General features: G+C 39.3%; 1 protein-coding gene across 6 annotated transcripts in view; it reads left to right on the top strand.

The window, feature by feature from the left end:
• Window positions 1-26,952, top strand: part of acot7 (acyl-CoA thioesterase 7) — a 238,928-nt gene that overhangs the window by 38,431 nt on the left and 173,545 nt on the right. For 5 of the 6 annotated variants that reach the window (XM_039756119.1, XM_039756122.1, XM_039756121.1 and 2 more), the window contains 2 exons: window positions 18,596-18,713; window positions 26,504-26,660. In XM_039756119.1, coding sequence (XP_039612053.1) covers window positions 18,596-18,713; window positions 26,504-26,660 — 275 coding nt within the window. Of the gene's footprint in view, window positions 1-7,728; window positions 7,758-18,595; window positions 18,714-26,503; window positions 26,661-26,952 lie in introns of all 6 variants that reach the window. The other variant, XM_039756124.1, reaches the window with a different exon arrangement.

Below are 26,952 nucleotides of genomic sequence, written 5' to 3'. Positions count from 1 at the left end.
GTAAAAAGCAGACCAGTTTTTCATGAAGAAAGACAGTTTGCTCAATTTGATGTGCTTTGTGATTTGGTGTTTGTGTGTGTGTGTGTGCTCTTTCTGAATATTGGGGCCAGTACTGAGTGATACGACTTGAATCTCAGCTGAAAATTCAGCTTGTTCGTGGCAAGATGGCAGAGGAGTGAGTCGCATGAGGAATGGGTACTAATGGAGGCAGGTGGATGCACACTTTTGGCTGCAATGATCACAGAGCACAGACAAGAGTGTTATTGTAAATTAACAATTGGTATTTGCCAGAATGAGCACATCAAGCAATTGGATTGGAATGAAGTGGCTGGGAACTGAGGTGTCCTGTGCCATCTGTCATACATTTCAGCAGAGGCATTGAGGATGGAGGAGTAAGATGACATATAAGAATAGGGGTTCTTGGCCTGCCTGAATAAGAGTTTTGAGATAATTGGGAGGAATCAAGAGTGACAAAAATGGGGGGGGGTTGGCGATAGCTTTTGCTAGTGATCGCAAAAGCATGTCTCGTTTTTATATTGCACACCTAACCTGTGCTGTGATGTGATGTTTGTAAAGATATGTGATGGCACAGAATCAATGCCTTTATCACAATTTCCATGCCAACCTGTGCTTCTTAAAGAACCTGATAAACGGGTATAAGTATTAAGTTAGTACAATATATCACTGTCAAACATTAAATAGATGCGTCATGAGGATTGCAACACTTGACCGTACCTCCTGGAAGAAGGATTGTGAAATCCTTGCAATTCTTTTAATTGTCTATTTGACAACACTATTGCAAACAATTTCCAATCTTCCAGAAGATGAAATATTCTGTGATCATTGTCATTTCTGATAATCCCATGTCTACAGTATACAGAGATAATTATATTTATACAGAGATAATTAAGGCTTCCAGCACCTTTCCTTGTTTTATATAGTGATGGAAAAAATGCCACATTTTCTGCATTGATAGAACTGGCAGTGCTTGTTGTCTTCCACAAAAATTTGTCAATTTATTTTAGATGTTTGGCTAGCATTACATCTTGCTAAACACACAAGCTTTTGAGGTGTATTTTTAATCCATGAGGTCCAGGCTAATTACCACATGATCAGGTCACCTTTAAAATGCCTTAAGTCAAAGTTTAGGTCAAACCAAGATAAAATACACCCTTTGTCAGCTTTCTGTGCTTTGTATAATGCCTCCGATGTAATTAGGAGTGGGTCAGTGGCATGCTGTAGAGCGGCACGTCCTGTCCATGTGTTGCCAGAGACTATGGATTAAGCTGTTCCACGGTGTGTCCTGATTGCACTCAGGTTTACAGCAGACTGGTAGCCAGAATCTGGTCTCTCTTCAGTGACCACACCAGAGCAAGGAAAACGCATCATTTTCGACCTGCCACATGTACTGTTGCTGCCAGCAGGACAGACACTATGATGTCCGTGAGAGGACATGCTGCTGGCCTCAGAGCAATTCAACCTGCCAGAGGTCTTCTGCTCACACCTCAGATTATGATGCCCTGTAGCAGGTCATAAATAACTTCTGTGGTCAACAGCTCTTCTCAGGATATAATGCTAATGTGCAAGTCCTACCTGGGTCTGCCATTTCTCCTGATTGTGCCACACTGAGCAACTTTGGTATGACATGACCCTCTGTCTGTCAATGGCAACTTTGGGTGCGTGCCCTTCTGTGGGAATTGGATAACATCCTACCAGAGCAGATTCCAAGGCATAAAGAAGTGGTAGTTGCAGAAGGTTGTCACACAAGATACTGAAGGATAGCTGTTTATATTTATATTCATATTTTATTGTTTTGTTACCTTATTTGTTTGCTTTTTTTTGGTTTTTTTTTTGTTTTTTTTTCTTTCAGCAGTGAAGGCTGAAATTTAAGTCCAGTGTTGCATTTCTTTTATTTCATGTTTCATTATTACACAGTTGCTTGTGAACGTCTCGGGTAGTACTTACAGGGAAAAAAAAAAGGCTGTATTTTTCCACTCGGCCACTTGTAAGAATGCTTGTGAATTTGACTGATATATAATGGGGTAGTCCATAGTACATCCTAGAAGCATCTGTCCAGCCAGACACAATGTGTCCATTAATAAAGCCTAAACACCTGAAGTGAAATGTCTGAGGTCATACAGAATAAGTGCGCTGCTAGCTACGAGTTCCAGAATGACACACAAGAAGTTTTGTGTGATCCTTTAGAGCTTCTCCATTGGAATTCATCCTGTTACAGTTGTGGCACAGTCCACTGCATGTAAGCAAATAGAACAGTATAGAATTTGTGCTATTTTGATCAGAGAATATGGCATACATTGCATTTGCAAGGTATGAGAACATTTATCGGTACATGCGATAATAAGTTTCAATTTGTTAACCAAATGAAAAGGCGGCACAGTGGCGCAGTTCGCTTCCCAGGTCCTCCCTGCATGGAGTTTGCATGTTCTCCCCATGTCTGCGTGGGTTTCCTCTGGGTGCTCCGGTTTCCTCCCACAGTCCAAAGACATGCAGGTTAGGTGGATTGGCGATTGTAAATTGGCCCTAGTGTGTGCTTGGTGTGTTTGTGTGTGTCCTGCTGTGGGTTGGCATCCTGCCTGGGATTGGTTCCTGCCTTGTGCCCTGTGTTGGCAGGGATTGGCTCCAGCACACCCCCGTGACCCTGTGTTCGGATTCAGCGGGTTGGAAAATGGATGGATAACCAAATGAAAAGTGAGCGTAAGATGAATGTGCAGATCATGTGATGTGTGAGGCAACATCACGCTGAATGTGCTTACACTTTGATATGTCAAGAAGTGCTAAGCTGAGTATACAAATCTACATCCAGGTTCGAGGATGTATTTTAACATAATTGTGTGCATTTCAAATTGTGCATGTTTGTATGTGTTTGGAATATTTCCTTGTTATAATAGTATCATTTTGGTGCTACTTTTAGAAATTTGTGAAAAAGTGTTTTTTTGTTGCCATTATTTTGGTGACACTCATTGCTAAAGTGTGGTGGTTGGTGTCATGTGCAGTGTGGAAACATCTATATACTGTATTGAATTCTGTACAAATAAAAATGTCTGTCTTTAGAACTAGCTTGAGGTAATCAAAATAGTTTTAAGACTTTTTGGCAACTTTTTGTCTTTGTGTTTTGGTTTTCGTCTCCGGTTTAGTCCATTTTGTTCCCTGTCAGTTCTTTTCGGTATTTGACCCTTGTTTATTCCTGTGACTTTGATTTAGCTTAGTCCCTTTTGTGCTGTCCACTCCCTCTCATTTCTTTAAATCTACCTTTTGAGCAATCACCTTGAAATCATAATGGTAACTGAAGTTTAAGTTAAGAGATTCTCTGTTTTGATTCAAAGTAAAATATGCAGATGACAAAGTATATAGGCAGTCATCTAGGTAAAGTTCAAATGCATCAGATCAATAAATGACAAAGTGACCACTACTCTGCACCTTATGGGTTCAAGTAAACATGTCTTTCGCTATACTCGCATGCCGATTTCATCAGACGTTGCCACTACTTTAAGCCTGCTTGGGAGTGGGGATTTTGTTGAGCTTTGCCATACTGTGAAGGTAACAGAAAAACTGGCAACCTGATGTCTGCACATGGTATTGTACAAAGTACTCATTCTTGGATCAGCAAGTATTCTTAATTTGTATTAAGTCCCAGTGGACTAAAACGTTATGATCTGAAATACCATTTTTTGACATATAATGAAACATTTGCATTTTAGTGTACAGTATGTAGGTGTAAAATGTAACTTTTTTGTCATTTCTGAATAAGATGTATTTTACAATATATTGTGGGATATTTATCTGCAGCCTATGATTTGTTTGTTTTTCAGTCTGTCTCATTTTGGGAGACAATCTTTATTAAGAGAAATTCAATTTTTTTTTCCCTCAAGTACTTAGTCTTGTTTTTCTCAAAAGCTTTGCCCTTAAATCCAGAATAAACTATTTTCCTAGAGCTGGGGTCTCCAACTCCAGTTCTTGAGTGCTACTGTGGCTGCATGTTTTCATTCTAACCCTTAATTAGTGACTAGTTTTTGCTGCTGATTAACTTTTTTACCTTCATTTTAATTGTTTTGTGTTTAAGTTTCATTTCTTTGAATTGCTGCTTTTTGTCCTTAAATGGCACCCAAACAAATGCAATATCATGTGAACCAACAGATAACCAGCTAAGTCAGGAACTCAAACTCCAATCAACTTCACTCTGAGTTTCTTAATTAGAAGCCAATTCTTGTTAAGCAAACCTATCATTTAATTCCATTGCAAGTTGGTGCTCTTATTCTGCCACGGCAGAAATTTCCAAAATGAATGATTTTCTATTTTCAAAGAGCACATCAAAATGCTTTGTGGATCTGAGCAGACCAACATGATTAACTTTTATTTTCAAATATTGTATGATGGACACAGGTTAGCTGGTTATGTGTTGGCTCATTTTTTATCATTATTTTTTGGCTGCTAATTAAGGAATAAAGAAATATTTCAGGGTCTGAACCTTAAAGTCAATAAAAATTAAGTTAAAAGAGTTAATTATCAATGAAAACTTTCTCATTTTGACATATGAATCCTCCGGTACTACATGTTTGGTTTAAAATAGATGAAAATCCTTAAGCCTGTATTCTCCAGGACTAAGACTTACCGTATCTTCCCATGCTGACATATCACAAATATGTGCTTTTTTTTAAATATGAATTTTAATATTGTAACAATGACACAATGGTGTGGTGGTTGTGAATGATTGTTTTGACATTTGTTCACCTCACGTGGTTTCTTTTGCATTTTAAATTGTGCTTCGGAAAAACTACATTGCTCCTAGGAACCTACGAACCCTTGTGCTCCATTAAGATGGAAAATAGCAGCTGAGAGGGTGATTAGGATCAAGAGAAAGAGGTACTCATAAACAAAATTAAAGGTGAAGACCCAGAACAAAGCAAGAAAACACCGGAGCTCAATACGTTAATCCTAATTCCAAAGTTAAGACACTCTAAAAAGATTAAAACCGGAAAAAACAATAAAAATGCAAGGGTTTCAAAGATGTTTTTTAGTGTGTGTGTTTTTTTTTAAATTCATAAACATTTTATCCCATTGCACTGGTGGTGTTAACACACAATGATTGTCTAGGACAATACCAAGGAAATGGATAAGCAAACCTCCAAACAGTGGTGGTGCTCATACAAAACAAAAATGGCATCTAAAACATTCCAAAAAAAATTTCAGAATCATGAGTGCAACAGTAAGAAACTAATATACTATTTTGGATTCCCCAGTAGTCGAAGATCTAAAACGGCCACAAACATCATTAAATATGGAAAAAAAATAAATTAAATCAGGAAGAGTCCCATAATACACTGAAGCTGTTCAAAAATATTCAGACAGTGTCGTTGTGCTTCTCGCTGAAGATTTACTGTATACCAAGGCTGATTAGAGACTGAAACGAGGGCTTTTGGCCTCTGTAGACTTCCCACTATTGAGAAGCCAAATGCTTCCTGAAATGAAAACATTTATTGCGCTTTCTAAAATCAGTCGAGATTCATTGTATTCAAGAATGAAGCAATATATATTAATTGTAGACACAAGTTATTGGTTATTATTAATAATAATATCGATGACTTTGAGGGTGTGCTCTGCTTTTGATCTCACCTAATCTGACGACTTTGTTTAATTTTTAACTGGTTTGGACTGTAAGGGCATTTCTCTGTTGTCAAACAGGAGAAATAAACACACTTTATTGAAAATGTATACCCAAGTAATGTTAAATGTGGTGTTTTAACCTTAAAAGACATGTTCGGTATTTATTCAAGTTGGTTGTTTTTCACAATCATGGTTATTATTTTGTAATATGAAATTGTGTTTTAAAATGAAACATTTCATAGATTTCAAAAAACTAGCCCAATCTTTTTCTTTTATAATGGAGCTTATTGATGCCAGGGTACTATTATAAAGAACAGCTTTAAAACAAACTGAATGTTTTTTTTTTTTTTTCTTTTTCAAACCACAAATGCTAAGTTTTGATGATGTTCTTGAGAAGTGCCAGAAATTATTCCATTCCGATAGGCCATTGAGCAAGGCCCTTATCCTGCTCCGTCCTGGGTATGAGGTTAACCTGTAATCCAATCCTGCAAGTAGGGCCTCCAACTTGCAGGGAAAACTTGGTGGTTGGTGGCAGGATTGGCACTCTAGCCACTGCAAAAAAAAACTTGCACTGTTCCACTCTATTTGAACTAGTGGGATGCTGAGGTATCACCCATTGCATGGCTGCATATGGGTTGTAATTTGGGATCCTGAGGTGGTTTGTCATGTGGTTTGTGTGGCAAAGTGCTGTGTCAGTTCATGCTCTCAACCTACTACTCCTTGAGATTACACACATTTTGCAAAACCGCATGTCTATTTGTTTTACGAAAGTACATAAGTAAAAAGCAACCCATTGTCATGAGATTCAGCCATTTTAAGTTTTCTAGCTGTACACTACCCTGTTTTTCTTCTGAGGCATCCTTTCAACCCCAGGGCCATGCTGTCTCTGTTCTGTAGGCAGCTGCACCATAATAACTGAAAGACCCACTTATGATCACTTTATAATTTCAATATACAGTACCTTGTATCTTTCACAAAAGTGTAATTCCTACTACTGCTGGATTGATAATGCACACACGTGCATCAGTGAGAGTGTACAGGCACATAGTATGCAATCGAGGGAGAAAAACTATTGTTTTATGCATCCATCTTCCCAACTGCTTTTCCAGGGCAGAGTCATGGGGCAACTGGAGCTTATGCCAGCAAGCAACAGCTTCAAATCGGGAACGATACCTGCAAAGACGCATGCACATACACACGCACATGTATACAGAGGCTAAGGTCAATTTAATAACACCAATTCATTTCAGTTTAATCAGGTTTAAGTTTAGTAGAGGTAGGCATAGGCAGGGTGGTATCATAGAGCTGTCATTCATACTTCACGGAGCCAGGGTCTGCATGAATTTTACATGCTCTCCTTGATTTATTTGAGTGAGTATTAAGTTTAGTTCACTCACTTAAACGCGTTGTCTTAAGGTCTTTTATTATCACATCCTCCATAAGAGTGACTCATTATGCATTTAGCAGTCAGTAATTGGTTTGTTGCGCATCGGTCTGCTCTATAGCACACTCTGCCCTTTTAATTTCCTGAGTGTTTACTTTGTCGTGTATATCATTGCACAACACACCACAGAAACTGGGATGTTCAGGTGGCTTGGCCTTTTTAAACAAATCTAAGGATGTTATTAAAATTGCAATACAGGGTAATTAGTCCACTTCAGATTTATTATTTGTACAAAATATACAGAATCTCTTAGGCTGTGTTTTGAGTACAGTGCTCAGGGGGGAAAAGTAATATTGTCTGAGCATGCATCTCTATGCTGTTACAAGATGCGGGAGAACATAACCACTGAAGAAACGGAACTGCCGAAGCAAAAATAGAATTGCAAGCAAAATATATCTGGTCACTGTGGGCATGATAGGGCTGTAATAACTTGCCGAACAAGGGATGTTGTGAGCAGACAAGCCAAAAGAAATTTATTCAAGAAAAATATTTCCAAGAATCTTTGATAAATTATTTCTAATTTCCTTTCATTATCACAAGGATATCTTGCATATGCAGAAAACATGTTAAATCAAAATCTTTCCCTCTTCAAAGGGCATATTTGGTAACTTTTTTTAATGCTTTTTTTATTCCTTTTTTTTATGGACCATGATACCATTCAGCCACATTGAAAGCTGCAAGAGCAGACAAGGTATTTCTAAAATTTTATAAAATGCACTTCACCTTATAACAAAATTTTATGTGGCAAATTAACATATCCAATAACTGTGAATAAATTACTTTGACTCGAAATTGATCATTTAAACCATCTTAATGATATTAACAGGTTATTTGTCTAATGCTCATTAATGCAGGAGTTGGTGGATGATGGTGCCTAGATATTTGTAAGATGAAAAAGAATTTGAATTAGAATTTTTGAATTTTTCTTTTTCAAATTGAGATATAACTGCTATAATAAAACCAAAAATTTAAAAAGCATGGAAAGTGACAGGGTAACTGTTTTGCTTATTTTTCATTTGTAAATTCTGAAATTGTCCAATGGTGACCTATGCGCCTTCCTTCACTTCAGTTGTCCTCAAGATGTCGGATACCTACAGCCTAGGGATCGTTTTTGGCTGGAGTGATCTGTGGTTTGCTGAAGTAAAGGGCACATCTTAGCTTCTCACTGGCACTTATCTCTAGGGAAGCTGCTATAGGTGGAATTATGATTTGAAATAATTGATAGTCACTTACTGCAATCCTTCAAAATTGAGACACCTGCTTCTGATATTGATGTTGGAGGAGGGGTGGCATGGATGGCTTGCCTTTCTGAAGTCTCAGATTTAAAGTAACTGCAGGTCCACAGTCATTGTCTCATTCAAGTATTTAGTCAATAAGACACCGGGGTTCACATTGATGATTTATGATGTGGCACAAAAGTGTAGCCATGTCATGAGTGATCTAGAATACCATGCCTGTTTTGGTGGTGTGGTGTTATGTTGCTCCACCCTTCTTGGATGTAGCAGTGACCAATTACTAACACAGGGTGAGATGAATATACTGTGTAAAACCATGGTGGAATATTGTGGCAAGAATTATGTTGGTGCTCTAAGAACCTGAACATCACTGGGCATCACACTGAGGGCGATGTCTAGAGTGATAGCAACATTTGAGATAAATTGAAGGGGTTAATTTAATCCTCATGGTTAATAACTGTTAAACATGTTTTAGTCATCATATCCATACATTTTCATTTCTTGCCAAATTATTATTTACATTCAAAGTGCTTGTTTTGATCTTAAACTGCTTTTTTGATTAACTGTTTCTCTGGCATAGAGTGCCAATAGAAGCAAAGGCTTTAGAGATGAAGCCCTTACCTGGTGATGGCTCATCTGATTATGATTATGCTCTTGCTGTTGCTTTGCCTGTGGAGAGTTTTGCAGTGTAGGATCAACACTGAGCTGTGTTTAGTGGCATATGGCCTACACAGCCAATTCAGGAGCTTATCGAAACTCCTCTTTCTGTCCTTATCTGTAGGATTATGTATCTGTTATTAATGACTGTAATGTTGACTGTTGTGTTCCACTTTATAATGAGCTTTAATCTCCAATCTGTACTCCGTTCCCTTTAGTCTCTTGTTTCCTGGACTTGCCTCACTGGCACCACTCCTCCAACATATTTTTCAAATTTCATATCTAGAAACATTAACATTTTCTGACTTAAGCATCAAATCCATCTCAAGCCCACACCATGTGAAATGACCTTCTAAACATAGTTATCTGGTGGGTTTATCTGTATGCTCTCCGGAAGCAGTAGAGGTCTTGTTGATTGGATTTTTCTACCGCAAACTTAAATGCAGAGTGTCCTTGTGAAAGTCTGCTTGAATCCCTCAACCTGTCCAAGAGCTTATAGCCTTTTTGGGGTCCTTTTTTATATGATGTAGGAAATGAAGCAAATTTCATTTAGCTGCAACGAGACCATTCAGCTGCTCCACATGTACAGTATGTGACCTGCTCATATTCTCATGGCAATGATCTCTTAATGAAGTCTCATTTGCTGTTTTTTTCTTTTGTAGTTTCATGGCACCAATGACACTGTCATTAACCATGAAATAGACTTTTTTTTTTTCTTTCCCCCAGATATGGCGACTCGTATAGTTGCAGCGGCTTAGTGCTCTCTCCTTCTGAGTTTTGTTTTGTGTGTATGTTGATTTTAGTTCGTTTTACATCCAGTTGGGTGAACCTATACCACAACTGAGACGATCTTAAGATCGGAGTCTGCTGTGAGGGGAGTGTTACGGCGGAATTAATTCACTCGCACAGCGTTACGGTGGATATAGCCAGGACACCCGGCTCCCTGTGGATTACCATCTCCGGAGGCCAATGACGAAGGCGGCACCGAGAAAGGAAGCAGAAGCGAGGCTGCAGGGCTGGAGCGCTAGCTAGACTATGGAGACAGCCTCACAAACCTCCGCTTCCAAGCCTTTTCCTCACGAACACCAGATCTATTGTCAACGAGATGGATGAAGTGAGGCTTCAGGTTGCATCTGACCTTCTGATCAAGGACAGTTGCTGCTTTCATGCACACTGAACTTGGCTATTGAGCTAACAGGCTATATCGCGGCACCACAACAGGACTAGAGACTCTGGTAAGAGCAGAGGAGGGGGATTGTGTGTGCATATCTATACTAATAAAAGGCAAAGCCCTCACTGACTCATCACTAATTCTCCAAGTTCCCGTTTAGGTAGAAGGCTGAAATTTGGCAGGCTCATTCCTTACAGCTTACTTACAAAAGGTGGACAGGTTTCATTTCGAAATTCTACGCGTAATGGTCATAACTGGAAGCAATTTTTCTCCATATACTGTAATGGAGTTGAGCTGGATGGCCGTGGGGGGCGGAGTTTCGTGTGACATTATCACGCCTCCCACGTAATCACGTGAACTGACTATCAACGCAGTACGTAGAAAACCAGGAAGAGCTCAAAAAAGCGCTGAAGAAAAATGCATTTATATAATTGAGAAGGCAGCAAAACAATAAGAAGCGAGCGTCTGACACATACAACCATATTCATGAGTGCTGCTACATCGGAAACAAAGCACGGTGTAAACTTAAAGTTTAAATTAAGTTCATAGACAGGCTGCTGCTGGCGTTTGTAATTTAGTGCCTGCCCATATAAGGCCGTCTTTCAGCGGCAATCCAATAGAAACGCTGCCGCTAAATATTCACGTGTGAAGGACTGTGCTTATGCAGAGGAAGCTGAGATGGTCAGGGTGGTGTTTGGCACAAACTCAGCGAAACTGCGAGAGAAACTTTTAAGTGCCGGGTCTTAGCTGACATTACATACAGCCGTGGACATCACACGAGATGGCACCAGCACAGCTGGGAACATTCGATGCAAGAACACCAAGCGACTCACGTGAACTGATGCAGTGCACAGACAAAAAGCAACAGTTCCAAAGAGTGCTGAACAAAAACTGAATTACACAATTGAGAAGGCAGCAAAAAAATACGAAGCGTCTGATACATACAAGCATATTCATAAGTGCAGCTACTGCGGAAACAAAGCGCACGGTGGAAAAAGTGAGTTTCCCGCTAAAGGAAGACAGTGTTTTAAAAAAAAACCCATGCATGCAGTGTGTCACATCTCAGATAAAGAGGAAGACGAGCTGTTTATTGATGCAGTAAGAAACGAGCTACAAAAATGTTAAGAGTCGGAATTAAGCGTGTTCCTACGACTGATCGGAGTAAAATTTCATTTCAAAAGACTACCCGAGCGAAGCCTTGATAAAAGCATGGTTTTGTGCACACTGAAAAGCCAAGCAAAATTAGATGCATTACAGAAAGCGGAGTTTGTGGCTCTTACTGGGGATCATTGGACTTCCGTGACCATTAGTAATTCTAATTACATCTAATTACAAAATGTTCAATGATCACACTGTTTTAGCCTAATGTACAAAATAATTTTGGCTAAGGTTACTAAATTTAAAGATTAATTAATCTGGTCAAATTACCTTTTATGTTTCTGACTTATTTTTTTAAGAAGAAAAACTGTACTTTATGTTGAAATTTTGGTTATTATTTAAAGACAATACCATTCTGAAAATGTACTTAAAGTAATTAAAATACCACTATTTTTAAGTCTGCCCAATTTTAACCAGGGATGATATTTTTGTTTCTGTTTTGAATTCAAATGCAGTTTAAAAGCATTTTTTTTTTTTTTTCAGAAATTAAGAGCTTCATGTCCATGTCTATTATTTGATTCCGTCGCCCACTAAAACCCTTTTAAATTAAAAAAAAAAATAAATAAAAAAAAAAGTGTGCAATTACATACGCTTAATCAAGATTAATTATTACACAACCTCTAATCGGAGTAATTTTTTTTAATCGAGTCCCACCCCTAATTATATATGTATATGTATATGTATATATATGTATATATGTGTGTGTATATGTATATATGTGTGTGTATATATGTATATATGTGTGTGTGTGTGTGTGTGTGTGTGTGTGTATATATGTATATATATATATATATATATGTTCAAGAAACCAATTTGAAATGATTCGAGCTTTGTGACATGGTGCATTATCCTGCTGGAAGTAGCCATCCGAGGATAGGTACATGGTGGTCATGAAGGGATGGACGTGGTCAGAAACAATGCTTGGGTTGCCCGTGGCATTTAAACGATGCCCAGTTGGCACTAAGGGGCCTAAAGTGTGCCAAGAAAACATCCCCCACACCATTACACCACCACCACCAGCCTGCACAGTGGTAACAAGGCATAATGGAACCATGTTCTCATTCTGTTTACGCCAAATTCTGACTCGTACCATTTGAATGTCTCAACAGAAATCGAGACTCATCAGACCAGGCAACATTTTTCCAGTCACGCCTCCACGCTGTGTAAGGGCCATTTGACCAAGAAGGAGAGTGATGGAGTGCTGTAAATGGTCATGAAACTCAAATCAATGACAAAACAATTACATTAACAATCATATTACGTTGCTCCACCAGTAGTAAATGGCTCTACTAGAGGAGCCAACACACTAGACGAGGCCTGCTCAAACATCAAGCTGGGCTACAGAGCTAAACCGCTTCCAAACCTGGCCCAGTATGACCACATGTTACTGCCGATTCCTGCATACATACCTCTCCACAAATCTGCCCTTCCCACCACAAGCATCACAACCTTCCTTGATGATGCCTGACTGCTTCAAAGGGGCGAACTGGGACATTTTTGAAAACCCAGACCTGGAACTCTACGCTTTCAGTGTATTGTGTAACATCAAAACCTGCATTGACACTGTTACAGTTGAGAAACATATCCGTGTCTGTGCAAACCAGAAGCCCTGGATGAGGAGAGGTTCAGCGCCTGCTAAAGGAAAGGAACACTGTCTATAGGTGCGGTGACAAGGCTCTCTACAGCATGATAGGTCCAACCTGAAGAGAGGCATCAGAAAGGCTAAGAGGGACTACAGGAGGAGGATTGAAGAGCACCTGGACAGTAATAACAGCATGCAGGTTTGGCGGGGAGTCCAGCACTTCACCAACTACTGGACCAGTCATGGAGCTGCTGAAGGTGAGGCAGCTGAACCACTTATTTGCTCGCATTGAGGTGGAACTACCAGAGGCACAGCTGTTACACATGCAGCAGCAGCTTGCAACATCACCCCCTCCCTTAGGGTGGAGGAACACTAGATAAAACGCTTGCTCCAGGCTGTCCATCCTAGGAAGGCAGCAGGTCCCGATGGTGTCCCTGGACATGTGTTGAGGAGCTGTGCAGAGCAGCTGGCTGGGGTTTTTACAAAGATCTTTAACCTGTCACGGTCTCAGGTCTCAGTTTCTCCCTGTCTGAAATCCTCCATCTTACTCCCTTTACCAAAAAAATCACCCATAACCTGCCTGAATGACTATCGGCCAGTATATGGATTAAAGACTTCCCGACACACCTCACACAAAGGGTTAGGGTGGGCCCTCACATCTCTTCGGCCATCGGCATCAGCACTAGCTCTCCCAAGGGCTGTGTACTGAGCCCCCTCCTCTTCACGCTGTACACACATGACTGACAATGGTGGTGTTGTGGTGGATGGGGGTGCAAATTTGCAGATGACACCACTGTGGTGGGGCTCATCTCTGGGGAGGATGAGTCTGCCTACAGGGACTAAGTGGAGTGCCTGACAGCATGGTGAACTAACAACCTGCTCCTGAACACAATTAAGACCAAGGAGCTAGTTGTGGACTTCAGGAAAAGAGAACGGACATCAAAACACTCTACGTCAGAGGGGACTGTGTGGAGAGGGTGTCAGACTTCCACTTTCTGGGAATCCACATCTTGGAAGACCTTTCATTGGGTTTGAACACAGCGGAGTTGGCGAAGAAGGCTCAGCAGAGACTTTATTTCCTGAGTCCTCAGGAAAAATAACATCCCCCAAAAACTGCTGGTGTCCTTCTATCGCCGCTCTATTGAGAGTATCCTGTGCGACTGCCTCTGTGTGTGGTTTTCCAGCTGCACAACAGCACAGAGGAAAATATTTCAGCGCATCATAAAGACTGCCCAGCAGATCATTGCCTGTTCTTTACCCTCTCTGGATGAACTGTACAGCTCCTGCTGCCTCAGGAAAGCAGAAAATATCTTCAGACTCCTCACACCCCGGGGTGCTCATGACATGTTCCAACTGTTGCCAAAAGATATAGGAGCATCAAAGCAAAGACTAATAGACTGAGTAACAGTTGCTATCCTGTTGCTAATGGGGTACTGAATGCCACCTAATCGCCTCCAGTACAGCAGTGCAATAGTTTTTCATGTGCATTTAAAGTCTTATGTTGAATGTTTGTGTTCTACTTTATTTCTTCTTATCCTTTTGTAACATTTATTTATATTTTGACACCGCAGGGACTGCACCTAATTTTGTTGTATTTGTTACAATGACAATAAAGATATTCTGATTCTGACTTCAGTTGTAGTCCGCTCCACAGTAGAGTATCTGTGACAACAAGCACACATACTCATTGTCTGGAGAAAACTCGGATACTGTAAATGTTTTAAAACCTACTCTGTATATTACTGAGAAGTGCATTTTATAGCTGTAACAGCAATGGAGGAGGAGATGTGTTTTTCTTTATTTACTGTATTTATTTTTTAATATATAGAGCATGAAGCTGCTTGTTGACTGCTATGGAAGAGTGGCCAAGTAATTACAACTGAAAATATTATTTTCCCAAAACTTGGGTAATGAACACAAAAAGGAATGTTCAAAAAATCTGACCATCACTAACTATAACAATCAACATGGAAAATTTGAAATATGATACCTAAAAAAAAAACAAAACTAAAGATTAAAATGAGTCAACACATTCAAAATCACTTATCTTGTGCAATAAAAACTTGTTTGTAATTTATATGTCCCTAAATATTAGAATGCATTTTAAACAATTGCCAATAAAAACTATTTCAAAAAAGTTAGATGCCATTTCAAAAATGAACCATACACTAATTTGTCATAACTGAAGATGCCAAGGTATGCTAGATAGTGATTCTCTGATGGATCCTGGCAGCTGAGAAGATTCTGAATTTAAGATGTCTTCAGCAGCTCAAGATCACGAGTTGTGAAAGTATTCACTTAACAAGAATCAGGATGCTCTAATTAATGGTAAACTTAAATTAGGATGGTGACATTAGTACTTTTTGAGAAGTGCTATGATGTCATCAACAGTTGAAGTGCACACACTTGATATTTCATGCGAACATAGTGTCTTATTTTGCTTGGTTCTTTAGTCTTCATTGCCATTAGAATGGTGACCTCCATTGGGTTGGGCCCTTTGTCCTTTCAATAATATCCAGAACATCAAGTTTTTACATTTGTTTCAACTGGTTGTCTCACTGGTTGGTAGATTAGTTATGTGGCTGTTCAATTGTTTAAACAAATGTGGTATTATCAATATGAAGCTTGGCATGGTTATTTTTTGAGTCTGCTAATACCTTGAAAGACTTTTGATGTATAATTTAAGCATCTGTTCTGTTAACCACAAAGAACATGTCTGCAGTCACTCTGTAACAAAGACTTTAATGGATGTGCCTTCACGTTCTGATGCAGAATCCTCAAAACTCCTACATAAGACTGAAAGTTTAATGAAGACCTCAAAGAGCCAAAAAGCCTGATCTCCTGTTCTGCTTCAGCAAGAGAGAGTGAAAATTTTAATTTAAGTAATTGAGAGGAAACATGATTAGAAATACAAGCAGGAGTCATTACTAAAAAATCCAACCAGTCTGTCATCAAGCTAAGAACATGGATCTAAAGTCCCAAGATCATAATGCCAAAAAGAGATTTGTTAACTTGGAGATTTTTTAATGCACAATTCACACACCAGTGCCATTTTTACCCAAAATCAGTTGAATTGGGCATGTGCTCAACAACATTTATATGGTCCCACCAATGAGGTCATGTGTCGTGTACTACTGATTGGTTAGGGGATTGACTGCCATTACAATAGCTGACAGGATTGCTACAAAATGGCAGTGCCTATAAACAAAATGGTGTTATAGAATAACCCTAAAAATGTAGAATTCTCTCAGGACAACCGCTAGAGAAACTTCAGAATTACTTATTATTTAAAAAAAAAAAAAAAAATATTTCGCCATATAGAACTGCCAAAAACTCCCCAGGCACAGAAAAATTAATGAACCACATCAATCCACACCAAACCCAAGAAGCAGGCTTATGGCCTGCACAAAAGGGGCCAACGCTTATAAATCCAGATGGGAATCCTAATTTCTCACCTAACGAACAAAACATACTTTATAATAGTAATGTTCAAAAACCAAAGAAGTTGCATCAAAAAAATTAGTCATGGAGTTAATATTACCTTTTAAGAGCAATCCAAAAGCAAACAATCCAAAAACCATGAGAAAAGCAAAAGTTTGTAATCTAGAGAATCAATATAAAAATTTACAAAAATTCAAAAAGACAAATGAAACACAGGAGCTGGACCTGAACAACACCATTGAGAGTTAATGCCTTAACACCAAACTGAGACCAACAGGTAGGCCTCAATAGTCTGTGTGAATTCCCTATAAGAAATAAAACATGTTAACGGAGAATAAACAAGGAAAAATGAAGAGGTTGTTCTGGCAGGATCTGCTCATTTGAAACTGTAGCTAAATTAGTACTTGTTTTCAAATCTAAGTTTGTTAGACATCTGGCTCAAATATAGGTGAATTCATGTGTTTCAGCTGTGCCATTGTCTTGAGAAAGAGGTCAGTGCAAGTTGTTTAAAAACTACGCAGTCAAGCTGGAGTTGAACAGCAGTGTGGTGTTCATTATGGAGGCAAGCTAATTGCTTGATTGGGTCCTCTGTTCTACACCAGCACTCTGCAGATCATAATTAGAGTGCAGCTCCCAAAGTATTATAAAGGAGGCTGGAGAGAGAGAGAAAATATTTAAACCATTAAATTGAGGGAGTATTGTGAAGAATGATGGGAGAATTTTAGGAATGTATGGTTAGTAGCCAGTATTTTGAAGAGGTGATGAAGTCTGGGGGAACTCTGTATTGGAGCATTCGGGGCACTCCAGTAGTGGAGCAGATTGCTCCTGCTGTGCTGTGGAGAGCAGGAGAGATTGGGGCTGCTAAGGATCCCATGGACACTAAGATGGGCATGAGGAAGGTGGAGCCAGGATGTGCTGAGGAATGTTGGCTAGGATGGGTACTGTTGTGGGCTCCTAGGGATCCAGTGAATGCCACAACAAAGGGATGACCGAGCTGCGCTCAGCACCTCCTAATAGATGCTGAGGGGTGGTGGACAGGATGGGAGTCCATGAGAAGACTTTTCTTCAGGGTCAAGCCCCCGCTGAGCAGTTACTTCCAGCTAGAAGGGTGAGTGGGACAAGTCATTAGTGACTGGCCTACGAATTTTAAAGGCAATTCCAGCCTTCATTTTATCCTTTATTTTAATGTATTTATTAACCTTTTATTTGTGGCTTTTAACTTCCTCACAATGCATTGGATTTTGATTATTTATGAAGACTACACTATTTTACTTTGAACTGATTTGTTTGAAAATGAAAAGAACTTTGCATATTTTGCTCATACTCCTGTTCTGTATCCTTATTCACCCTAGTCCATCTTGATTACATGACAATTGATTTCTCATGTTCATGGGAGTTTGCCAGCTGTGGGCATCTCTGGCATTACAGACATGCACCTCTTGGCAGATTCGCTATTCTTACCACAGTTATGTCACACGAGTCCACATGTAAGATCCTGTCCTCAGAGAAGGAATTGGCTGCTGCAATTAACTGATGCATGCCTGCATGTGGTGATGGCTGTTGAAGGCTGGTGGTGTGTTGGGGTTATTCTGCTGCTGTAATACTAACACACTCATGGACGCATCCTAAATATGCCTGTACTTTTTCCACATGCTTTGTTATTCAGGGATTTGCCATTGTCAATAGTAGTTTCATCAGAGTTCACGTGGTGTCAGTGACAGTATAATTTACTAACTGTGCATCGTAGATGTGGATAATACAGTATATGCTGTTTCTGGATGTGGGATAGAAATGTGAAATGCCTGTTCACTGGCATAATGGAGTTGCGTGGTGATTTTTTTTTTTTTTTCTTCTTCAGTAATGCTCCAATATCAATCACTTGCAGAAATATGTTGAAGCAAGATAGCTGTTTTATATCAGTAACTTAAATACCTGGAGCAAGCTTATATCAAGTATTTAGTCCTAAAATAAGAGAGTCCAGTAAAATATATAGATGTGCATTGCAATTCACTGGGTGCTGCTTTTAATAACTAATGATTTGGGCTTTAGTGCATACGCCTGTTCCTTTAGTCTCTCATTCCTTGTTCTCCTGCTTACTACCTATTAACACATCATCTCTTCATACCTTGTAGCATTCCAGCTCTCTTAAGGGAACCTCACATATAGTCTTTGCCTGCTGTGAGGTTTACCGTATGGCATTAGTCTTCCACAGTGGGCAATGTCTACTGGTATATAGTCCTTGTGTTCAATACGGCAGTTACTGACTCTGCTTTTTCTATCTGCAGGATTATGCGCCCAGATGATGCCAATATTGTTGGCAACGTCCACGGTGGCACCATTCTGAAGATGATTGAAGAGGCCGGAGGCATCATTAGCACTCGCCACTGTAATACACACACAGGGGTAAGTCCTACAGTAAGACTTCATTTTGTAGTTTGCTTGGTAGCAGAGCAGCATCTTCATATGAGGAGACCAGTGGAGGCCCCAAGTGTTCATGCTGTCATCTATATGTTACAAAGTATTGTTTGGTGAACTTCTCACAGATGTGTTTTAGTTCACTACCAGGACAGTAAAGAGGTTGTGTAGATCTTTTTTTGAAAAAATGTTAGGGTTGATACTTTATGTAATAAATTAAAGTTGGACTCTTTTTTAAACCTCATTTGTCTCATTCCTCATCTCTGTATTGAAAAGCTAGTTCTGGATTCCTTTTTGATGTTACTCGGTTTCACCTGTAGGCCTTTGATAATTAATAATCAATAGGACATCCACCCAAAGAATGTTAATAAATGTTGGAAATGGAAAGGCAAATTTACACTTGGTTAGTTAATAATCAGTTTTGCATTTGGCAATACATGTAATTAATCAAATAATTTGGTAAGGCTCCTACTTTCTTTACCTTTAACTTTCTGTATTGTAGGAGGTGGTCTCGGGTCTTTAGAGTCTGTCAAAATAATTAAAGCCTACTTGTTTCAAGAAACCAAAATTATATAATTTATAGAGAAACACCAGGATTATAGAAATTTGACAACTGCATATATAGGTTGAAATATAAGTAGGGGCACAGACTAGACAGACAAACATAACCTATTAAGTTGGCTGTTTGTTTGCTCTTTAGAGTCTAAATTATATTGGCAAAGATGAAACATTTTATGATGCCCGTCCTTTTAAAGGTGATGTACACTGTTGTATGTAGTTGTTGCTGCTTCATGTTTAAGTGGATGATTTTTCTTTCATTGGAGTGCACTCTTTTTGTTGCTTTATCCTTGGTTTGTGGTGTGCAATGCTTTTCCTCACTTAAGCCCTTTGCTGTACCATCTGCAGCTTCAAAGGAAAGAACATGACTTTTTCTGGCACGAGTTTAGATCCTGAAGTTCCTTCAAGTGATGGCTGCTATTCAACCTTCAGTCTGGTACACTGTTCAGTTTGGGAAACTGGATCTTTAGCTCTCAGGTTCACAAAGAGGAGAGATTGTCAGATTTAGCTGTCCCTGCCTTCTTCTTTCAGTTCAGAGAGCAGGTTTCAGAGATTTTCAGTTGTTTTGGAGGATGAGAGCAGAGCTCCCATGAGTGTTACCTCAGAGTTCCCGTGAGAGAGTCAGAGAATATGAGTTTAATTAGTTTTAATAGACTGTATCACCTCTCCCGATTGGGTTAAAGTCACTTCCAGTTACAAAATAAGTGTGTCCTCAGAGGCGTGTTCCTCTGTCCATCAAAGTTATCGTTCCTTGAATTCTAGCTCTTTGTTCTTGCTTGAGTCCACTTTGTGTCTTCTGGCTCAAGAAGCCTTCTGAGGGGTCTCTGCAGAGATGTCAGTGCAACTCTGATTTACACCTTTGTTCTCAGATGATGTACAGGCATATCCTTGTATTAGCTGGAGTTCAGTTTCTTAGTTTGGAATGCAAGTGGAGGAAGGCACAGATGGATTCCTGCATCCCCGTTCAATCTGCTTTCATAACTGGACTGGTGTGCCACTAAAGCCTAGTCGAATGGACAATGTTCACCTTGTCCTACACATCAGGCTTTGTAAGCTTCAAGGATGAAGTTGTGATGGCATCTTTAATTATAGATTCTTGTTTGGCTTATTTCAGCAGTTTTTCTTAAACTGAACCTGATTGCTTTTGGAGTTCACTAGGCACGACCAACCAAGACATTTTTGATTTAAATCTGTAGGCTAAACGGCTCATCACAGGTGCTGGAGCAGTACAGTAACCCCATTTGCTATAAACAGAGCTTACTGAGTTGATTTGGATACAGGAGGGCTAGTTTCAATATTAAAGAGTAATTTACAGACTTTTAAAAAGTTATGATACTTCGGATCAAAAATAGTCAAGAATAAACCTTCTCAACACGTAGTCAAAACATATTCTTGCATCACTTCAACTCCTCTTGCGTCACTTTAACTCCTTATGAAAATACCAACAGTACTGTGCAAAGGTTTAGGTCATGCAAAAAGTTATTAGATTAGATAAACTTTAATTCCCAAGGGAAAATTTAGATGCATACAGCAGAATAAGTGTAAAGATATGACACACAAGACAAGTAATATAATTAAACAATATATAGAAATGGATAAATGCGTATTGTTCAGAAATTGTAAGATGAATTTAAAGACTATAAGCATTTAATTTGGAGCGTTGGGAAAAGTGAATAACAGTGGTCAGAAAAGATCTCCAGAGGCACTTCTTAGCATACATGTGCTAAGAACCTGTGGCTAAAAGTGCTCGGGAGAGCATGTCCTGGAGAGGAAAGGGAATGGAGCAGATTTGTCATGATGGCATCCAATTTTCAATGTTTTATGGCAAATCCTTCAAATGGCTTAGAAGAATTTACCACTGGACTGCTTGAAAAAATGAAAAAGCAGTGTATCAAGGTGAATTGGATGTGCCACATCCTGTCTTTCCCTTATGTTTTCCCTTAATCAAATCCTGTGAAATATATATGTATAATAATAAAAAATAATATATATATATATATATATATATATATATATATATATATATATATATATATATATATATATATATATATATATATAATTCACTAAGGCAAGACAACCATGGAAAGCACGCCAGAAGGGGCATGGATTCACTGAGCTGCCGACAAGTAAGACACCTATGGCGCACGCAGAAGGAGCCACGCCCACCAACTCCTGGCACCTCCGAGCCATGTTGACTGTTAATAGAGGCATGTTTCTCGCGGAGGTGAATCGCCATATGCAGCGTGTTAAACGGTTTGCGAGGGGTATCCCATGGGATCCTCAAAACAATCTTTTACAACTGAGGTTAAAACACAATGAAGTAAGCAGTCTTTGAAAACTGAGTTTTCGGTTACGACACACGACCGCGTGCACCATAGCAAACTGTTTTACTGTGTTGGTTCGTTCCGTGCATTGTTGTAATTAAGAAAAGCAACATTATATTACCAATTTTTCAAATGTTCATTTTCTCCCTGTGCTTAAAAATCATTAAAAAACCGGCCTGATTATGCGGCATATGGTACGCTGCGGGTTGGCTAGTTCCCTATGTTTGTCTATGTGACCTACACGGCCAACCCTAGGCTCATTCCATATTGAAGGAGTGGAACTGGCTGAGAGGTCATAAACACGACAGATGGCCATCAGCTTTGGTGTAAGGTAAACCTTTTTTGCTGTGAGCTACCTAGAAGATGTATACCTGAAACGCCAGGTACAAGCAAGTAACCTAGGGTTGGTATCCTTGTGCGGCACCACAAACTCACAACCCAACAGTGTACTTAAATTTAGCAATAGCTTAATTATGAGGATTTCATACTCCACTGCAGTATACCTGGTCTTCCAGTCCAACAGTTTCTGGCTCTGGTACAAGATGCGATTATGGTTTAATGTCAGATCTGTCAATGCTGCACCTTTATTGGAAAAACTGGGGAAAAACCTTTTGATACTACCCCATCAACCTCAAAGCTTGAACATATGTTGTGGCTTGTATCCAGGGTCAGTTCTCAGTTTTGGACCAATGGGGTATGAATGTGACTTGTCCTACTATAATATAAAGGTATATGGCTTCTGTTAGGCCAAAGTAACACTTTGGATTTGTGTAGGCTGCATTTTTGGAAGGATGAGAGCACTGTCTAAACCTGTTGTCTACTCTAGCGCCTGTGAAGAACACTTGCGTTTATATTGACTAGGTAACCATCACTATAAGTGTTGTGGGGTGTTAGTAGTCTGTCCATCGGGTGCATCTGTGTAGCCCAAAGAGTATCACATATAACTGCCAGTGTTCACAGGGAGTGTAAAACCTTTTTCTTGTTTGGCTTCAGAAGCTTGAGGAATTTGCTAAAAGCCCCTGATCATGCTGAGAGTAATAAGGAAACATGCACCTCCTAGTGTTAACTGGACATCATCAGCTGAAGATATTGGTACTAGGAATGCATTGAAAAGAGAGATCTGATTTAGTAGGTGGAAATCCTTGCAGAACCAACCTGTCTGATGTTGTGTGTTTTTTTTATAGCTCAACAACTACACATTTCTCCTTGGATATATGGGAGGGGCACTTTTTTTTTATACTACCCCCATGCCCCCCCCTTTTTTTCCAATGGCTTCTGGCATAGTGATGCTGTTTGAGATTAGGGTGGTTCTGCTCATCTTGGTATCAACATTATTGACTGCTCGTGGAATAATTTTGTGGGATCTACCTGGACAGGGGTCATTGTGTCCACGAAATTAAGCCAACTGGAGCTTACAAGGAGAGCTATTATGCTATCTTCTGTTCTCATCTTCCATTGTTTGGTAGGTTCACATGGTAAATTCTTTCTGCCACTTTGTTGGTTAGGCTATTTTTGTCATGACTGGGGAGTTAGTAGACCCTGTAGTCTGGAATCCGTGGTGGGATTTTCATTAACAGAAACAGCATTGCTTATGTCCTTCAGGGAATCCTCATTCCATTGTTCTTGTTTAAATATTGCAAGCAGTTTCTTAAACTGTAAATAGTTTTTGTATGGGTTAGGATGAGTCCTGTAATATCTAATATTGCAATGGGGAAGTTACCGCATTGTCAAACCTAGATGACTGAAAAGGAGCTGAAAGTAACCTGTCACACTGTGTGCCCTTTTCTGGCTCATTTGGTCATACAACATGTCATACACAGGGTGGCTAGAGCCTGCATCCTGCTCTTCTGTGTTTTGGTTTTGCCCACTGCATACCCTGTCAGTCATTTCGGCGCTTTTGTTTTCAGGCCATTATTTCTCATTTACAACTTGGAAGGACTTCTTATGCTTAACGATCAAGTGACTCGCCCGGAACAATGCTTCAGTGTGTCTGCCTTTTGCTTTTGAATTCAGCCGAGTGAAAAATGACGGCTGTCCGATTTAACTGCGATTTTAGTTGCCTCTCCTTTCTCTTTCTCAGATCACTTTCGGAAGGAAGTCAGTTTCATACTTTTTATGAACAGTTCGAAAGTGCCTTTCCACATTTCCTTCTTTGGAATAGCAATGATAGATGACAGATCAGAAAAACGCACTTCGATTGTGACATTGTGAGAGAAAAAAATTCCCTAATTCCCTTCCAATTCCACATCCAGCCCATAAACAACATATATTTTTTTTTAATAAATCCCTTCTTTAGTCAATATAATTGGAAGGCGAACTGGAGCACTTAGATAGCCGGAATTTTGCAGTAGCTTGTGCGTTTGATTGTGCATGCGGGATGACCAGTGTATTAGAAGAAAAGATCTCGGACTGGCTGCCCTGTGTGTCAATCAAGTGCCAAATGCCATAGGAAGGATATATGATAGACTAACATTTAAAAAAATTTTTTTGAATGCAAAGCAATCTACCTGCACTACCTTCCCGATCTACTGGTCGATCGCGATCGACGTATTGGGCACCCTGCTCTAGACCATGGATCTCTGTCCTCCTTAAAGTAGGTCCAGCAGTGGACACTGAGTTTATGGTCAGCAGTCATCTTAAATATTTATGGGACCAGAAGAGGCAAGGCACATGACATTCCTGAAGAAGTGACGCCACTGGTTTTCTGCGGATTTCTCTCCCACTCTAGCAATGGAAATGGAGCACAGGTTAGCGACTGTGCCACTTTCTTATTCTTCCCCTTGTTTCCTTTCACAAAAGCATGTGAAACACTTTCCATGCTTGTGTGTGACAACATAGAAATTACCTCATTATTTGAAATTAGAAAAAAATCTAATTCTCACTTAGATGATCTGTGCTGAACTTTTTTTTTTTTTTTTTAAACCTGGCAGAATCTAAACATTTACATTTTAGAATAAGCATTTAAATTTATTTATTTAAATGTTTTTATTTAAATTATTTTTTTTATTTAAATCATTTATTTACTTTTTTTTTTTATTTATTTACGTATTTTTCCTACTATTAAAGTTTCATTCTGTTTTCCTAGCTCTTTCTTATGGGTGGGGGTTGATTTGAATTTAGTTTTGTAAAATTTGACTTGCTTATATGGAATGTTTATTTGCTTTTAATAAATTCAATAAAATGTTAATTACCTCATTCATTAATTGCGTATATAAATAGTGTAAATTTTATAGATGTTTTTACGCCTCTGTGAATGATCATATGTTAATGTGTCATATCAGATACAATTTGTGTGCTCTAGAATTGCAACCTACCTCTGTTCAAACCAGCTTAATCCAATGAAAGGCACTCCTGCCCCTGCGGCATATCTACCAGGAGCCAGCACTGGAGAGGGTGTTGGCTATTACAGAGTGCAATTCCTTATGTTGTAACTGTAAACCTAAAGATATATTTCTTTGGTGTTTTTATATTTGATAAGCTTGTAATCTTTTGCTTTTTAGTCTGCTATTATCTTCTCTCCAGCATTATTTGCATTCCTGCCAAGCTTGGAGTATGAACTGATCAAAGTATCACATGACTTAAGACTCCCTGAGCAATTCCATTGTTTATCTTGGATTTTATCCTATTTGCAAAGAGTTCATGTTCCCAATTTATTTGTGAGTTTTACTTGACCATTCTCGTGTGTTTTGAAGCTTAGCATCTTGCCGGCTAGAATATGCTGAGACAACTGGTTCAGTCTTCAACTCTGGTTTATGTCCTGGTCTAGCCTGTGCTTCAGTGAGAAGGACATTTTATGTAAATACGTGTAATCTATCATGGTCTTATCAAAAAAATAAATAAATAAATACATCAATCTCTCTCTCTCTCTCTCTCTCTCTCTCTCTCCGTGCCAGACTGGGTGTTCATACAAAATTTAATGATTTACTTTGAAGGTAACGCTACACAATACACAGGAATAGTTGCATCATATTCCTGAAATACCAAAATGAGTTCCCCAGTTGAAGTCTAAATATTCTTGATTGTGCTCCCGATTCCTCCCACAGTCCAAGGACATGCTGGTTTGGTGAATTACTGATGATGAATTGGCCATAGCGAGTGTGGCATTTATGTGTGTGTTTTCCTCTGTTATGGACTGGCTCCTTGTCATGGGGATTGTTCCTGCCTTGCACAATATGGTTGCTGGGATAGGCTCCAGCACTCAGACCCAGCTCAGGATCAGACAGGCTTAGAAAGTATGGTTATGGTGTGGTGTTTCCATTCTCATTTGTTCAGACTGCCTAATCTACACTTCTAAATGAACTAAGCTATATTACTGCAATATATTGCTAGATGGTTATCAAAATGCTCTAATACACAAATTTTAAGTGTGTACTCTATCTGATATTTAAAATGTATTGTCAAGCATCTAAAATGATCAGGTTTTGTCCTGTACAAGTTTCCTAGGATATCCTGCTGAAACCTTGTCTAACATCACTCTTGTCCTTGGACATTGGCTTGTACCTTCTACCAGCCCTTGTGTGGGTTTTGAAATACCTTCTGGAAAGTTTAGTTGGTGACAACAGACCAACCTGGCATGAGTGAGTGTGCTCTGCTATGGGCTGGTTTGTCATCATTACAATGATTTCTGTTTTGTACCAGTTTACATAATATTACATTTTGCCAGCAAAAAGATCTGTATATTTTTTTTAGTAGACTGAAAGTAAAAAAACATTTAATTTGTTCAAGGACCACTTGCAAGGCACTTAAAACTGGTTTTGATAATACTGAAGCATGGAATTTTTAGTGGAAAGGTGGTCCTGGATAGGCTGTTCTATAGTAAGTGTGATCTTTGGCCAGTGATCTGTAACTGACTGTGGGTCGTGTCATACTTTTCTCCTCCCTTTTTCCCTGCAGGACCGATGCGTAGCAGCTCTGGCTCGTGTTGAGCGCACTGATTTCTTGCACCCTATGTTCATTGGAGAAGTGGCCCATGTGAGTGCGGAGATTACCTATGTGTCCAAACACTCGGTAGAGGTGCAGGTCAACGTCCTTGCAGAAAATATCCTCACAGGTAGGTGTTGTCCAGTGTCTACAGTCTAAATTTTTTTTTTGGGCTGGTCATCCTGGGAAACTAGTATAGCAGAATTTTAAGATGGCTTTTACTGTCTAAAAAGTTCTGGAATGTTCTATAATACACTGGTTTTCACTGTCACTAGATAAAAAAACAGTTGCTTCAAGTTACCCCCATCAGTAATTATCAACAAGTCATGGTCAATTTCGCAATCCGAACCAATACTAAAGAAGGTTCAAGAACCCAAGCATAACAAGAGTTGATATGGACTAGACAGGTGGATCTTACACAA

The sequence above is a fragment of the Polypterus senegalus genome, chromosome 6 (genome assembly GCF_016835505.1).
Source record: "Polypterus senegalus isolate Bchr_013 chromosome 6, ASM1683550v1, whole genome shotgun sequence".
NCBI classification, from domain to species: domain Eukaryota; kingdom Metazoa; phylum Chordata; class Cladistia; order Polypteriformes; family Polypteridae; genus Polypterus; species Polypterus senegalus.
Note: the sequence above shows the minus strand (reverse complement) of the source record. Positions and strands in the feature narration are given on the sequence as shown.